This window comes from Pygocentrus nattereri, chromosome 5 (genome assembly GCF_015220715.1).
Source record: "Pygocentrus nattereri isolate fPygNat1 chromosome 5, fPygNat1.pri, whole genome shotgun sequence".
In the NCBI taxonomy this organism is placed as follows: domain Eukaryota; kingdom Metazoa; phylum Chordata; class Actinopteri; order Characiformes; family Serrasalmidae; genus Pygocentrus; species Pygocentrus nattereri.
Genome location: NC_051215.1, coordinates 32183636 through 32201360, shown reverse-complemented (window position 1 = coordinate 32201360; position 17725 = coordinate 32183636). Strand labels below are relative to the sequence as shown.

Here is a 17725-nt window from a genome sequence, read left to right as displayed (position 1 = left end):
TGCTTACATGAACAATTGTCAGTTTTGAAATAGTCTAAAAATGTTAGCAGTCAGTTCATCCACCAGCTTTGCTTGTTAGTGCTTCCACCTATTTGTGAATGTAATCTCCTCACTGAATGGAATGACATAAGGACTAAGTCATACATACCCATGGCAGTGTTCCACCTGGCTTGATTGAGGTGAACAAAACTTGAAACTTGTCAAAGTTTTGGATGTTGTCATTAAGGTCTGTGTCAACATATTCATGAAAATCAGCACTGAATTTTAGAATTCTATGATATTCTGCAGTACAAGGCAAAAAACGCTTGCAGGCATCAATTATTTCTGCAGCGCTGTTGAGATGATGTATCTTCTTGCATATCTCCCTGCCATCTAGAAGTAGTGTCACCAGTGTTTTGGGAGCCTCTTCCATTTGAAAAGCTGAAAGAAAGCAAATAAAAAGCACCATTTCCTATTAGGTGAAAGGAAGCTAGCGCTAGCCTCATGTGTGTGGAGAGTACCTGTGTCCCAGGGCCTGATGTTGCCAATGTCCTATGTTCCCAGGATTCTGTGTTCCAGGGTCTTATGTTCAGCTCTTTATGTGAAACATCATATTAAGAAACCTTTCTAAAGGGATCCTAAGGTCATGGTTCACATTATATGTTTATCAGAGGTCACACAGGGAACGAAGAGAAGCAGATTTTGCCATAGAAATGCACTTTGCTTTAGCTAGGCTAGCCTCAGCTAGTTAGGCTGCACTCTTACAAAGATGGTTCTTCAAGAGTTCTTTAGTAAAGACAGTGCTGTATAGCTCTTTATAGTTCTTTGAACACCCAAAGAACGATTTGCATGCTTAAATTGTTCTCTGCATGGTGAAATCGTTCTTCAGATTGATATGTTGGCATTGTAACAATAGAAGAACCATTTTTGGTGTTATATAGAACCAAAGGGTTTCAAAAAGGTTTGATATATATATAACCATATACAACACATACTCCAAACATTGCTGTCAGAACAAAATCTCCAAAATGGTAAAATGTTCTTAAAATGAGCTTTCAAATTACACAAAAAATGAAAAATGTAAAGACAAGATTTTGTGCAATAGTGACAATATGAACATTTGTTAACATGTATGGACATCACATGCTTACATATGGATATCACTTACTTTCATGTTGATGCAATATCATTGAGGCAGCATGGGAACAGAGAGCTATTTCCAGTGAAAATTTCAACATAGGACTCTGGGAATATAGGGCCCTGGGAATATAGAGCTGTATTCTAGAAGTTTCAGTGAGAAAATAAAGGGCCTGAGGTACATAAGACCCTGGGAACATAGGAATGACCCCTACATTTACATGTGGTGTATGTGTAACATTAGTCTAGGTTTGGTGTATTTATTATATATAGCTTTCTACTGACAATTATAAATGCAAAGGGTTTTAGACACTCCCTGAAACGTTTGCTGTTTGAGTCCACTTCTGATGCAACGTGTAAGGAAAAAAAATCATTTAAAAGTTTTTAAAGCTTAAATATATCATTAATACAGTGTATGGAAAAATGTTCTGGAAGATTTTTCAAAATCTGAAGATCATCCACTCAAAAAAAATATTAAATAAAAGTTGGATTAGCCTTTGCAATTCTCAGTTGTATGTCTGCTTCCTCATTAACTAAATAAAATATCTATAAAAAGATATTCATTTTTAGACAGATTTTTTTCTGTCCTTGAGTTTTTCTTTCCACTCTGTCATATTAAACTATTTAATATACTGATACACTAAATGACATCACTAAGAATAAAAGCCATCATTTCATTATTTTGCTATTACCAGTTTTAAACTGTTCAATTTTGTGTTTATTCAATATTAATAATTTACTATATTTTGCATGCAGTCAAACACAGAGAGGACAGTTTTTTTTTTTTTTTTTTTTTTTACAATATTTGGAGAAAAGTCACATTTAATTTACTGCTAAGTGTGGCATGCAATTAAGGCTGAAATATTCCACCCTGTCATATTTCCCTCTGTCACATGTTCAGCATGATTTTGGACTTAAAATGAAAAAGCTTACTGAGACAGGAAAACTTTCTTTAAACCGTAATATGTAGCTGAGACATGGATGAAAAAAGTGTGATTTCTTGACATACAAAATCACGTCCATTTTGCACTGATCCTGTAGAATGACTCAGCTATATTACCCTATTTTACCCACACTCACAGTCTCAAACTGATGTTAGCTGGCATCTGTTCACTAACATTAGAGTTCATAAAGTAAAGACAGCAAAGGTCAATTTTCATACCCGCACGGACTTAAAAATACAAAAGTACAAAAGAATGAACTCTTAAATTTACTACTTCACAATCATACAAATTTACTACATTATTACACTTTTTAAAAATGGGGTCTCTATTTGACATTAATCTGATCAAGATCTCAAATACCAATACCAATCTCAATACTCTTTAATATAACATATAACGCAGATTCAACTTAGATTGACTTTCTGACTGAGTTTCAGCTTTACAACATACACAGAAGTGCAGTTAATTCCAGTTCAGGCACTCAGACTGTGATTAATCAGTTTAGAATACTTTATTAGTCCCAAAAAGGGCAATTCATTTGCAGCCTTCTAATCCAAGTATAGATACTCAGACTGTGATTAATCCAGGTTTAGATTCTCTGACTGTGATTAATCCAGGTTTAGCTACTCAGACAGTGATTAATCCTGGTTTATGTACTCAGACAGTGATTAATCCTGGTTTATGTACTCAGACTGTGATTAATCCAGGTTTTGATGCTCAGGCTGTGATTAATCCATGTATAGATTCTCAGGCTGTGATTAATCTAGATTTATATAACCAGGCTGTGATTAAATCAGGTTTAGATACTCTGACTGTGATTAATCCAGTTACTCAGGCTGTGTGTCACGATTGGACCCTCCCAGTCTTCCATGTGCATCTGTTTACATGGCTATGTGCTTCTTTGTTTGGATTCCTTCCCAATCCTGCCCCCTTGTTTCCAGACCCCACCTTTGATTGTTCCCACCTGTGTTTTCCATCTGTGTCCTGTTGTCCCTTGTTAGCCCTCTTGTATTTAAGGTCTGTGTTTTCCAATGTTTGGTTGCTGGTCTTAGTTTGAAGTATATGTATTGTTGGATACTGTTTGAGTTATGTGTGGTATGGTAGTGTGTTTGAAGTATATGTATTATATATGTATTGTATTCTCGTGCTGTTTGATTTGTTTTGTACGCTAATGTGGTGTTTTGTTTATTTCTGGCCTGTTTGGAGTTCTGTGTTCATTTTTGTCATGTCTGTCCCCCATTCAATCCATGTTGGCTCTATGACCCTGGACTGTGTTGACCCCGAGTTTGGATTTGCCCTTAATAAATCTCACTTGTCTTCACACATGCATCCGCCTCCTCATTGCTCCACAATGTTACACTGTGATTAATCCATGTTTAGATTCTTAGACTGTGATTAATCCATGTTTAGATTCTCAGGTTGTAATTAATCCAGGTTTAGATACTCGGGCTGTGATTAATCCAGGTATAGATACTCGGGCTGTGAATAATCCAGGTATAGATACTTGGGCTGTGATTAATTCAGGTTTAGATTCTCAGACTGTGATTAAGCCATGTTTAGATACTCGGTCTGCGATTAATCCAGGTTTAGATTCTTAGACTGTGATTAATCCATGTTTAGATTCTCAGGTTGTAATTAATCCAGGTTTAGATACTCGGGCTGTGATTAATCCAGGTATAGATACTCGGGCTGTGAATAATCCAGGTTTAGATACTCAGGCTGTGATTAATCCAGGTTTAGATTCTCGGACTGTGATTAAGCCATGTTTAGCTACTTGGTCTGCGATTAATCCAGGTTTAGATAATCAGACTGATTAATCCAGGTTTAGATACTCAGGCTGTGAGTAATCCAGGTTTAGATGATCAGACTGTGATTAATCCAGGTTTAGATACTCAGGCTGTGATTAATCCAGGTTTAGATACTCAGGCTCTGAGTAATCGATGTTTAGATACTCAGGCTGTGACTAATCCCTGACAGAAAGTGTCACATTTATGACAAACAGCCACTTTCGTGAAACGTGAAGAGGAGTCACCAAAAATTCACACTGCCTAAATGTATCAAAAGGAAAGCATTTGTAAGGACCAAAAGCAATGCTGTCAACACTGTCACCAGGGTTAAATCCAAGTAATGCTTAAAAGATTATCTGTAATTTGAACTGTAACATACTGGAACCCCAAACAAGAATCTCATTACTGTTAGTGCACAAATTAGCTAGTAATAAATGTATACGTGTTGTTGTCATCATTGTTATTAGTTGTCCTTTAAAACAGTATATCAGCTAGCAAGATGGAGGCCCCCCAAAAAGTATACTTAGGACCCCCAAAAGGCTAGAGCCAATCCTGTTGCAACAGTGTTTCACATCATTGCATGTGAGTTCACAGTTATAAAGACAAATGTGAATGAGCTTTGTGCTTTATTGCCACAGTAACATAGAAATGCAGGTTGCAGGTGGACAACATGACTGTAAGAATGCAACGTGTTCAACATATCTTTGAGTACGCTGTTTGTTTCTGATCTAATGTCCCATAATTTAGATGTGGGAGTAAGTTAAATGCTTGCCAATGATGTAACCAGCAGTTGATGGTGGAATTAGACAATTATTTGGCTCCTTTATGTCTAACTGAATGGTGTAGCCACACATTTGAATTAATATAATTCCCAAATTTAAGCTCAGTGACGTTCTAAGAACAGGTGTACTAAAGCATGTTTAAACATTCCAGTATAACAAATGATGCACTTAGTATTCTTCTTTAACACATTTAACACAATACAGCACAAAAAGCATTGCAGTAACACAAAGAGTGTGATTTTTATTAACATCTCATTTTCATGAACTAAAAAGAACACATTAAATCCACTTTGTTTAATGCACAGACATACAAACACCAACACACAGTCAAATCTGTTCACACGCTTTGTAGCCACAAAAACACAGACCACCGGGGCTGTCACCCTGCTTCCCAACCAGGAAATCTCCTCCTATTGACAGAGATGAGCCCTGTGGCATATTGATCGTAACACACACATACACACATACACATATACATTCACACCCACGCAAGCCCTCTTTTCAGGCAGACCTCTCCAAACATGCGATTACCATGGAAACCCCATGCTCCCTCGGCGCTAGTCCTGTTTTGCTGATCAGAATCAGAAAAAAGGGAAGCACAGGCATTCCACAGGTCCCCGAGACTCACACCACAAGCGCACTCATACTTCATGACATCCCGCCTCAAAAGGCTTTCATTTAAACCTCGCTATATTGACAGTACAGTAACACTGTGTAGTGTACTTATGTTGATCAATTCATCATCCAACAGAAATGAAAGGGCTAAGTGTTTTCCGCCGGCTCTTCAGATCATGTGGTTGTATGTGCTGAAGCTGAAACTACAGGGTCGTTCATTAATGCCATTAAAAATGAATGACTTTCCCCCCATATCAAAAGGCTCACAGCAGGCTCAGCGGCTCCCTGGAGAGGAGCATGGAATCTCTCACCTCTCAGCCTCACCCTCTCACAGCGTCTTCATAGCCTTGCCGTTCCTGAAGGGCTCTATTCACTGTCTATACCACTCCATTCCTATCTCAGGGGGTAATTCTAACATCAGAGCTTCTCTTAATCATGCCCCCCCCCTTCTTTTATACACAGTTAGCACTAATAACACCCACAAATTTGGAGTGTTTTCACGTTTTTCATTAATTATGAGATGGGAGAAAACCATCTACTGCATGATTATCTATTTCTTTGCAATTTCTTCCCAATACAGTGCAAGTATTAGTCAATTTGGGCATGTCAAAAGAAATTTCAGTTGTGACAGGGAACGTCCAGTGCCTCAAAAATAGGCCTGTTTTTGTAGAGTGCTGCATTCACTTGGAGGACTTGCACAGCATTACGCTTTCTTTATTGCTTCTGAATGGCCATAAAGAGGAATGGCAGACCTCAGTGATCATAACAGTGATTAAAGAATGAGGCACTTATCTGTGAGTGAGAGCGATCCAGCACCATTGTGCAAGGCTGCAAAAATCTATGAGGAGGATCTACAGCTGAAATACAGACAACAGGGTGCATACCATGTAGAAAAATATCACAGCTGATTGCATCAGTTTTGAAATGTTAGAATAATTTTTCACTCCATCAGCCTCTTGAATAGTCTTGGACCAATTGCAGATTATTGAATTTTTCCTTAAAACATGATGAATGATTTAATATACAATTTGGTTCACACTGTGGTGAAGTAAATGATCATTCGTCGCATTTATGAAAAGGGGGCATACTGACACACTGGAATCCATTAAGCCACTAAACCACTGGACTTAAATTCAGAATCCTTTATTAGCCATGTCAGGTACGCTATCTGGAGAGTACACAAAGACATAATATAAGGTAATATTTAAGTACATATAAATAAGCAGTAAGTAATCAAGTGTTACCATAGTGGATCATCATTAATTACTCTTTGCTATAGTAAAGTGTTATAATATTATGTTGGTTAAAGTGTAATAATTTAATAACCAATCATTGACCCCTGTGTTAACTACATGTCTATGGTTCCCTTAATTGACTTAATACTTATCTATGTTTTAATTAAGCACAGAGTTTTAGCTAGGTAAAGCTTAAAGCTACACTATGTAGTTTTTGGAGATTTGGAGACCTCTCTGGTGGAAATGTATAATTGCATGCAACATTTTGAAGAACATTTTTTAACAGTGGCTATGCTTTGGACTTCTGATAATAGTGTGTGTGTTGAAAGAATATTTAAAAAGAGGTCAGTCAAAACTGGGTGAAGGACGTGTCTTTTGAGGATGTAAGTGATTTATCAATTATTGTCATCGTATCTTCATCAGTATGTTGCTGATTTTGCATTTAAGACCTAAATATCATGTTGACCTTCTTTTTGAGCCCACACGCGTTACAGGAGGATGTTACAAGATGATGCGGTCCAAAAACTCTGACTTTTAAATTATTCTTTCAGGCTTTACAGGGTGACCCACAGCAGCATAGAGATACTATATTTTAGTATTCATTATCCATAATGCTACTAATCAATGCTAGTAGCATTGATTAGTAGCATTATGGATAATGAATAAGAACAGTTACTAGTGTATTATACTTTAGCGACAATGTTATTTATTATAGTGAGGAATAATGAAAAACAAATAATAGAAAAAAGCTAATAATAGAAAAAGTAATAATTAACTACTTACTGCTAAGTTAATCAATATTTAATTTATTAAAGAGCTGTATTGTAGAGCATGGATGACATACACAAATATAAAGTATAAAATATATAATAACAATGCAATACTCTTCAAAGCCAAGTAGCAGAGACGGTTGAACCCCTTATTGTGATGTTTTTACTTATCAATCAATAACTATAAAATTTAAAGCTACACTGTGTAAGTTTTGGGGATTTGGAGACCTCTCTGGTGTAAATGTGTAATGACATGCAATATGTGGAAGAAAATTTTGTAACATTGGTTGTGCTTCAGACCCACAAAAGCAGATAAATGTAATGTTTCTGAGTGCTTTGCAAGAGCGTTTCTTCAGCCTGTGCATGTGGCATTGATGTATAATGAAAATATCAGTTTTAAATGATTATTTTATGCTTTATATGGGGACTATTTTTCCCCCTGACTCAACAACACCAAGACTACTTCTTTCAATTTTAACAGAAAAAAATCTGGTCACCCTTTATTTAAATGGTCCCATAAAGATGATCTATAGATACCTAAGTACAACCACAATTCCAATGAAGTTGGGACGTTGTGTGAAACATAAATAAAAACAGAATACAATGATTTGCAAATCCTTTTCAACATGTATTCAATTGAATACGCTACAACTTTATTGTTTTTGCAAATATACACTCATTTTGAATGACTACAACACAACACGTTCCAAAGAAGTTGGGACAGGGGCAACAAAAGACTGGGAAAGTTGAGGAATGCTCAAAAAACACCTGTTTGGAACATTCCACGGGTGAACTTAATTGGAAACAGGTGAGTGTCATGATTGGGTATAAAGGGAGCATCCCTGAAAGGCTCAGTTGTTCACAAGCAAGGATGTGAACAACTGCGTGAGCAAATAGTCCAACAGTTTAAGAACAACGTTTCTCAACATGCAATTGCAAGGAATTTAGGGATTTAATCATCTACAGTCCATAATATCATCAAAAGATTAATAGAATCTGGAGAAATCTCTGCAAGTAAGCGGCAAGGCAGAAAACCAACATTGAATGCCCGTGACCTTCGATCCCTCAGGCGGCATTGCATTAAAAACCCACATCATTCTGTAACAGATATTACCACATGGGCTCAGGAACACTTCAGAAAACCATCGTCAGTGAACACAGTTTGTCGCTCCATCTACAAATGCAAGTTAAAACTCTGCCATGCAAAGCGAAAGCCATATATCAACAACACCCAGAAACGCCGCCAGCTTCTCTGGGCCCGGAAAAAGTGGAAAAGTGTCCTGTGGTCTGACGAGTCCACATTTCAGATTGTTTTTGGAAATCATGGACATCGTGTCCTCTGGGCCAAAGAGGAAAAGGACTGTCCGGATTGTTATCAGCACAAAGCTCAAAAGACAGCATCTCTGATGGTATGGGGGTGTGTTAGTGCCCATGGCATGGGTAACTTGCACATCTGTGAAGGCAGCATTAATGCTGAAAGGTACATACAGGTTTTGGAGCAACATATGCTGCCATCCAAGCAACGTCTTTTTCAGGGACGTCCTGCTTATTTCAGCAAGACAATGCCAAGCCACATTCTGCACGTGTTACAACAGCATGGCTTCGCAGTAAAAGAGTGCGGGTACTAGACTGGCCTGCCTGCAGTCCAGACCTGTCTCCCATTGAAAATGTGTGGCACATTATGAAGCACAAAATACGACAATGGAGACTCCGGACTGTTGAACAGCTAAAGTTGTACATCAAGCAAGAATGGGAGAGAATTCCACCTACAAAGCTTCAACAATTAGTGTCCTCAGTTCCCAAACGCTTATTGAGTGTTGTTAAAAGGAAAGGTGATGTAACACAGTGGTAAACATGCCCCTGTCCCAACTTCTTTGGAATGTGTAGCAGGCATCAAATTCAAAATGAGTGAATATTTGCAAAAAATAATAAAGTTTATCCGTTTGAACATTAAATATCTTGTCTTTGTAGTGTATTCAATTGAATATAGGTTGAAAATGATTTGCAAATCATCATATTCTGTTTTTATTTATGTTTTACACAATGTCCCAACTTCATTGGAATAGGGGTTGTAATTAACAACATTTCTGGTGTTATTCAGTTAATCAATAACATTATGGTTAGGGTTAGGTTTAGGAGTAGGTATAAGTTTTGCGTTGAGGTAAGGGTTAGGGTTAGGTTTAGTGTTAGGGACAGATTTGATAGAATTCGACACACTCAACTTCAAGTTCAGTTGCATTTAATAGATATTTAGTTGAATGGTGTACAAAGCATCTACAGGGTACCATCCGCACAAAGTGTTATCAGTACTTACATTATGCAGCTTTAAATTGCTGCTGTCTGGACAAAATCTTGTATCTCCATTTTTGTTGTTTTTCAGTTTTTGTCATAATATGAAAAAACATGTTGCTCTTTACATCATGTTTAAATTTCATGATGAATGGACTGAAAGAAATGGTCCAAAGTTACGTGGGAAGAAATCTGGTTCCATTGACCTATATAGAGTTATGTAGACCTACACTGACTTATATACTTATATAAAGTATGTTTTTCCTTCTCCTGTAAAGTTAACATTTTGAAGATACAAGGTTTTGTTCCGACAACAGCAATATGTACATTATAAGCGTGAGGAACTGATGCTTGATTCACACACAGGCTCTAGCTGGTTTAAGGGGTGAAATAGCTGTGCCAAGTGTATAATTCATCATGTGTATAACAACCAGGTAAAGACAGAGAAATTATAGGCAATGCGTGCGATGCTTCTGAGCAGTATACACAGCACTATGTGCATTTATATAGTGCAAGCAGCAGACACCAGCAATCTATTAAAAATGTCCATACATTAAAGAAATGTTCATACAGCAGCAGGGATTGTGAAGACTGTTTCACATCTTTAATCCAGACAGTAGAGACTGTACTCAGACATGAACTCAGCTGGCTTTCCATTCGACAACTCTGAGCGATTAGTAAGCGCAGTAGTGGGCTTTCCTTTCAAATCAATATCAGCGGACGCCATGGCATTTGTCACCATATCGGCTTCTGAGGGAGAGTGAGATTGGCCTTGTGTGTGTGTATGTGTCTATGAGAGACAGGAAAGCATTGGTGAGGCTTCACACAGTTCGGTCTCATTCACGGTTATGGCCACTTCGCCTGCTGCGCGTCTGAAGCCTGCCTGCCAGTGTTGGTGTCAGAATGAAGACTGAGAGAGCATGTCTAGTGATAGTGTGGGAGGTGGGGTTAGGGGGGTTGGGGGGTATATGGACTGGGGGAGGGTTGCGGTTCGTTAGAGAGAGCAGTCCTGCTCACCGGAGGAGTTTATTAAGTTTTAATGAGTTAATAATTCAATTCAATCCACTAGAAGCTTAAGGCCGCTCTGACGACAGCAGCCTCAGCTGGAGAGCAAATGAGCACTGATGTAATTCAGCCCAAAGTTGACTGGATCAAGAAGAGGCGCTTTAGACGTCGAAGTTAATCAATAAATCATCATACACAGCACACTCATAGAGAGCTGGGATCAGCTCCATTATATCAGAGAATACCTAGGCACACAGGTTCCCTCGCTCTTTATCTTACTCTCCTTCTCTCATACACACAGAAAAATCCATTTTTACATATACCACAACTCCTACTATATCCTTTGCTCCTCCATTAAGGTCACTCTTACAGAGACATCAAATACTGACAGTCAATCTAAAGATTCTCTCTGCTTGCTGCTTGAGCTTTAGCAGGCAATATGGCAGGGTTTTCTTCATCTCACTGAGACTTCCAAAAGGCTTAATGTGCACGTCTTACGCAAAACTGACCTCTGTCCCACTCAGAATGTAGTCACTGTCTAAAAAAAACAAAACAAAACAAGGGCAACATTACAGAAGGCCATAGTCTTAACTTTTTTGTAAGTTACTGTAAAGGATGCTTTCTAAGTGATTTTGGAACATTTCTATTCGTCCATTAATCAAGAAATGTAAACACAATGTAAAGGACAACTGCTTTCTTTAAATAATGTAGACAAAAATGGAGAAGCATGGTATTTTTTGGACAGCAACAATATGGAAGGAGAGTATAACGACACAAGGGAATTCATTAAGTCATAGAAAAGCTTTAGAAATCGGGGGTGTGTGAATGAAAACATAAGCTGGGTCATAGTTGTGGCTTGTAGGAAACTACAGAACTGAGCTGCATCCAATTAAATTCACTTAAACAATAAATATAAAAATGCATAATGATAAAAATAACTGAATTGTGCACGATGTAAAACACTGGGGCACCATGCTGATACAATGATGGAAAGGGCCTGGGTTCAGTTCACCGGCAGGGCGACCAGGGTCCTTTCTGCATTGAGTTTGCATGTTCTCCCCATGTCTGCATGGGTTTCCTCTGAGTACTTTGGTTTCCTCCCACTTTCCAAAGACATGCAGTCAGGCCAACTGGACAGACTAAATTGCCCCTTGGTGTAAATGTGGTGTAAATGTGTGGATATCTACAGTGGGTTGCAAAAGTATTCAGCCCCCTTGAACTTTTCAACCTTTTGCCACATTTCAGGCTTCAAACATAAAGATATGAAATTGACATTTTTTGTGAAGAGTCAACAACAAGTGGGACACAATCGTGAAGTGGAACGAAATTTGTTGGATATTTTAAACTTTTTTTAGAAATAAAAAACTGAAAAGTGGGGCGTGCAATATTATTCAGCCCCCTTGCTTTAATACTTTGTAGCGCCACCTTTTGCTGTGATTACAGCTGCAAGTGGCTTGGGGTACGTCTCTGTCAGTCTTGCACATCGAGAGACTGAAATTTTTGCCCATTCTTCCTTGCAAAACAGCTCGAGCTCAGTGAAGTTGGATGGAGAGCGTTTGTGAACAGCAGTTTTCAGCTCTTTCCACAGATTCTCGATTGGATTCAGGTCTGGACTTTGACTTGGCCATTCTAACACCTGGATACGTTTATTTGTGAACCATTCCATTGTAGATGTTGCTTTATGTTTTGGATCATTGTCTTGTTGGAAGATAAATCTCCGTCCCAGTCTCAGGTCTTTTGCAGACTCCAACAGGTTTTCTTCCAGAATGGTCCTGTATTTGGCTCCATCCATCTTCCCATCAATATTAACCATCTTCCCTGTCCCTGCTGAAGAAAAGCAGGCCCAAACCATGATGCTGCCACCACCATGTTTGACAGTGGGGATGGTGTGTTCAGGGTGATGAGCTGTATTGCTTTTACGCCAAACATAAGTTCGATTTTGGTTTCATCTGACCAGAGCACCTTCTTCCACATGTTTGGTGTGTCTCCCAGGTGGCTTGTGGCAAACATTAAATGAGACTTTTTATGGATATCTTTGAGAAATGGCTTTTTCTTGCCACTCTTCCATAAACCCCAGATTTGTGCAGTGTACCACTGATCGTTGTCCTATGGACAAAGTCTCCCACCTCAGCTGTAGATCTCTGCAGTTCATCCAGAGTGATCATGGGCCTCTTGGCTGCATCTATGATCAGTCTTCTCCTTGTTTGAGCTGAAAGTTTAGAGGGACGGCCAGGTCTTGGTAGATTTGCAGTGGTCTGATGCTCCTTCCATTTCAATATGATCGCTTGCACAGTGCTCCTTGAGATGTTTAAAGCTTGGGAAATCTTTTTCTATCCAAATCCGGCTTTAAACCTCTCCACAACAGTATCTCGGACCTGCCTGGTGTGTTCCTTGGTCTTCATGATGCTCTCTGCGCTTTAAACAGAACTCTGAGACTATCACAGAGCAGGTGCATTTATACGGAGACTTGATTACACACAGGTGGATTCTATTTATCATCATCAGTCATTTAGGTCAACATTGGATCATTCAGAGATCCTCACTGAACTTCTGGAGTGAGTTTGCTGCACTGAAAGTAAAGGGGCCGAATAATATTGCACGCCCCACTTTTCAGTTTTTTATTTCTAAAAAAAGTTTAAAATATCCAATAAATTTCGTTCCACTTCACAATTGTGTCCCACTTGTTGTTGATTCTTCACAAAAAATTACAATTTCATATCTTTATGTTTGAAGCCTGAAATGTGGCAAAAGGTTGAAAAGTTCAAGGGGGCTGAATACTTTTGCAACCCACTGTATGTCTGTGTGTCTGCCCTGTGATGGACTGGCGACCTGTCCAGGGTGTATCCTGCCTACTGCCTGATGACTACTGAGATAGGCTCCAGTACAAACCCCCCCCCAAGTCCCAGAAGGATAAGCAGTTTAGAAAATGTTTGTGTGTGTGTGTGTGTGTGTGTGTGTGTAAATATGTGCCACTGTGTTATCCCACCAGTCACAAATACACAATTCTATTCAATTATCAATAACAAACTCTCTAAAATAAATTTACCAAATAATACAGAATAACTGTAGGCTATGTGAGCAGCAAGTTATCCACAGCATCATGTGCATTTGTACATTTCAATGCCAGCTCCTATACTCTTCCATCAAAATCACTCCTACAGAGATGTCAAATACTGACGGAAGTGTCAATCTAAAGCTTCTCTCTGCTTGCTGCTGGAGCTTTAAGAAGCAAAAAATTGGAGGGTTTTTCTTCATCTTACTGATACTTCTAAATGATTTAATGTGCACTTCTTACATATCAGCAAAGTGAATTCACCTCTGTCCCACTTAACATATGAAAAGGGAGTATAAGAATATATAAGGCCACTAAAAGGCTTAAAATCTCAATCACTGTGTTATCCCACAATTCAGATCTGTACAATTTTATGAGAATACCAACAGTAAACCCTGTAAAAAACATATATACCAAATATGGCAGCTGTATCTGTATTACACTTTTTTTCTGATTTCCTTTTATAGAGCTTTGATGCAGATATAATCTTTCTCAGGTGCATGCTGGAAGTAAATGGCTCTGGTTCATTTTGTATAAAAGGAACACAACCTATAATTAAATTTGTAGCTTACTGTTTAGTAGGAAACATATTAATATCTCTTGAGCTTTACAAACTCAAAATAAAAGTTGGTCACAACTCTGCTGAAAATAGTTTCTACTGGGTTATCCTGTTCAAGCTTCAGACAGTTTAACTGTACGTAAGAAAACTTTGAAATGATCTTATTTTTAGAAACTAATCTGATATTGCCCACAGTTTTACTCTTGGGGCATATCATTGTAACTTGGTCAGACTATCTTCTATATTTAGAAGACCTATCATATGTTAGTTCAACATATAATTATGTGACCACCAAATAACTTTCTACACAATCTACCACACTATATGACCAACAGTATGTGAACATAGGACCATCACACCAACCTTGCTTGACATCCCATTTTCCCACTTTGCTGCTATAACAGCCTCCACTCTTCTGAGAAAGCTTTCCACAGGATTTTGGAGTGTCTGTGGGAAATTTTTCCCATTCAGTGAAAGGAGCATTAGTGGTGCCAGGCGCCGATGTTGAATGAGAGGGCCTGGCTTGCAATCAACTGTTCAATTCATCCTAAAGATGTTCAGTGGAGTTGAGGTCAGGGCTCTGTGCAGGCCACTGGAGTTCCTCCATGCCAAACTTGTCAAACCATGTCTTTATGGACTTTGCTTCATGCACTGGGGCACAGTCATGCTGGAACAGGAAAGGGTTTTCCCCAAACTGCTGCCACAAAGTATTTGTCTAAAATATCTTTGTATGATGTAGCATTAACATTACCCTTCACTGGAGCTAAGGAGTCAAGCTTGAATCCTGAAAAAAAGCCCCGGACCATTATTCCTCCTCCACCAGACTTTAATGTTGCTGCGTTACAGTAGGCAGCATTCGCATGGTATCCACCAAACCAGGATTTGTCCATCAGACTGCAAGAGAGCGAAGCATGATTCATCACTCCAGTCAACACATTTTCACTGCTGCAGAGTCCAGCGGCGGAGTGCTTTAAATCACTCCATCTGATGCTTGGCATTGTACATAGGGATCTTAGATTTGTGTGCAGCTACTTAGCCATGGAATTTCATGGAGTTTCTGATGTACAGTTTACTGGTGTTTCTTCCAGAAGCAGTGTGAAACTTTACAGTGAGAAATGCGATGAAGGACAGGTCATTTTTATGTGCCATGAATTTTAGCACTCAGCAGAACTGCTCTGTGAGTTTGCATAGTCTACCATTTTGTGGCTAAGGTATTGCAACTCCTAGATGCTTCTATTTCACAATAACCTCTTAAAATGCAGATCTAGCAAAGCAGAAATTTCATGTACTGACTTGTGGCAGAGTTGCCACCCTACGACAGTGCCACCTTTAATGTCTCTGAGCCCAGTATGATCCATTCTACCGCCAGTATTTGTTTATGAAGATCATATGACTGTGCTTGATCTTATACACCTGTTAGCAATGGGTGTGGCTGAAACACAAGAACTCAATGATTGGGGGTGTCCACAAAATTTTGGCCACATACGTCATAGTTACCTGGTTAATACCTAGAAGTTGAGGGACTGTAAAAGAAAGTGTAACCCACATCTCCTCTGAGCATGATGAGAATGTGGCAGTACAATCATTTTAAATATCAATACAAGAGCCTTATAAGACTAGATGTACCATATATTGCAGCTGTCGGAATAAAACCTTGTATTATTGTTCCACAGTTTTTTACATAATTTGCCTGACAAAAATGCCTGTTTTCCTTTCAATTGCGTATAAATTTCATGAAGAATGGACCAGAAGAAACATCCCAAAATAACTTGAAAAACGCCTGGTTCCATCGATTTACATTATAAGTAAAGTAGGTTTTTTCCTTCTCCCATGCAGTTACGATGTACGAGGTATGAGGTTTTCTTCCAACAACAGCGATGCAGTAGTTTTCATGTTTTCATCACAATTGTGAGGATGGGACATAATGTGCTGGTGAACAGGTAAATGGTAGGCAATGTGTGCAACATTTGAGCAGAGTGCATAGCATATATGTGTGCATATTCCAGGACTCCTACCATCTCCCATACTCCTCCATCAAGATTACTCTTACAAAGATGTCAAAATACTGACAGAAGCGTCAAAAGATTCTCCCTCTGCTCACTGCTGAAGCTTTAGGAGCCAAATTGGAGGGTTTTTTTTCATCTTGTTGCAGATGGATGAAAAAAAAAACCTAGATATCTCTATCTGTGCTCCATCTCTGTGTTTATCACCTCTATGTGTGACAGAGTCTCACTTACTAAGAGCTCGACTTTTGAAGCCTGTGGTTTTTCTTACTTTGTCTAATTTTAGTTGATCTAATTTTAGTCTCATCCATTTTTCATTGAGTGAAACCACCACAGTCACTGAGAGCCAAACACCCATCTCCCACAGGGCGTTTGCGCGTGCATGTGTCAGCGTGTGCGTGCCTTTGTGTGACTGTTAGCGAGGTGGAAAGTAAGAACGATGCGCGTGAGAGTCAAAAGTAGGCGTATACATTAATAACGTATGCTGTGTGTATTTTTGTGTGTATGTGCGTGTGACGGGTGCGCACGCAGGCGTGACCTTGATCCTGCCGGGTCTTTGCACATCATGTTTAATTCAGAGATACATCCTGCACTACATTCAGTGATCATTTCGTACAGACATATCCCAGTTTAGGTGGTGCACACGAGCCCCATGTGCTCTGGCTGTAATGCTCTCTGACAGGCTGCTGTAGGATCTCTATGGGGGCTTGATCCAGCCCACTGGAGCGCTATTGACTCCGGCTATTGATCTCTGTGTTATTACACATTCGCTTCCTCGTGCGTCAAAATACAGAAACCCTGTGGTGCTATGCGCCCATAGCAACCTGGCTGTCAGTCAAGCCCCCTCACCTCATGCTCCTCATCTCTGTATGTTTCATATGTCCCCAGAGATCAGGTGAGACGTCCAGTGAATGCTTTAATAACATGTGTTGTGTGTGCTGTGTTCTCTTTGGTGTTATATAGTGTTCTAGCAGTACTGCATGTGGGTGGGCTCTGAGGCATTTATATCACAGAAAACGAGTGCTCTCTTATTGGTTTTATGAGTTTTCATAGCTACATGATGTAAGTTTTGGGGATTTAGACCTCTTTAGTGGAAAAGAGTAATTGCAAGCAATGTGAAGAAGAACATTTTGTGGCATCGGTTGTGCTTCAGACTCCTTCCCTGAGGAGATGAACCTGATGATTGCAAGCATGTTGAAAGAGTTTTCAAAGAGAACTTGACAAAGGATGTGTCTTCCAAAGACGTAAGTGAATTATCTACTACTGTCATCATTTCTTCATTAGTCTTAATGTTGATTTTGCTTTTGACGCCTAAACGTTGAGTCGGACTGTGTTTTTATGCCTGTACATGTCACGTTAATAGCCTACATAAAGTTATTTGGTGTGGGCCTAAAAAGTCCAGCTGAGACTTTTCAGTGGAGTCGTCAGGCTTTACAGGGTGACTCAGAAGCAGCATGCACACCAGATTTGATCACGTTTTTCTCCTCCTAGCTAAATAATGCTTCTTCTTTTGATTTTAACAACAAAACCTACATTGTACAGCTTTAACAAGTGGATGTTATAAGTGA

At 39.1% G+C, this 17725-nt stretch overlaps 1 protein-coding gene across 2 annotated transcripts in view; it reads right to left on the bottom strand.

The window, feature by feature from the left end:
- lingo2b (leucine rich repeat and Ig domain containing 2b) overlaps window positions 1–17725 on the bottom strand; it is a 44401-nt gene that overhangs the window by 11012 nt on the left and 15664 nt on the right. Inside the window, exon 2 of one of the 2 annotated variants that reach the window (XM_037538277.1) lies at window positions 149–420. The exons of the other annotated variant lie outside the window; for it this stretch is intronic. Coding sequence (XP_037394174.1) covers window positions 149–420 — 272 coding nt within the window. The remainder of the gene's footprint in view (window positions 1–148; window positions 421–17725) is intronic. 2 annotated transcript variants of the gene reach the window in all.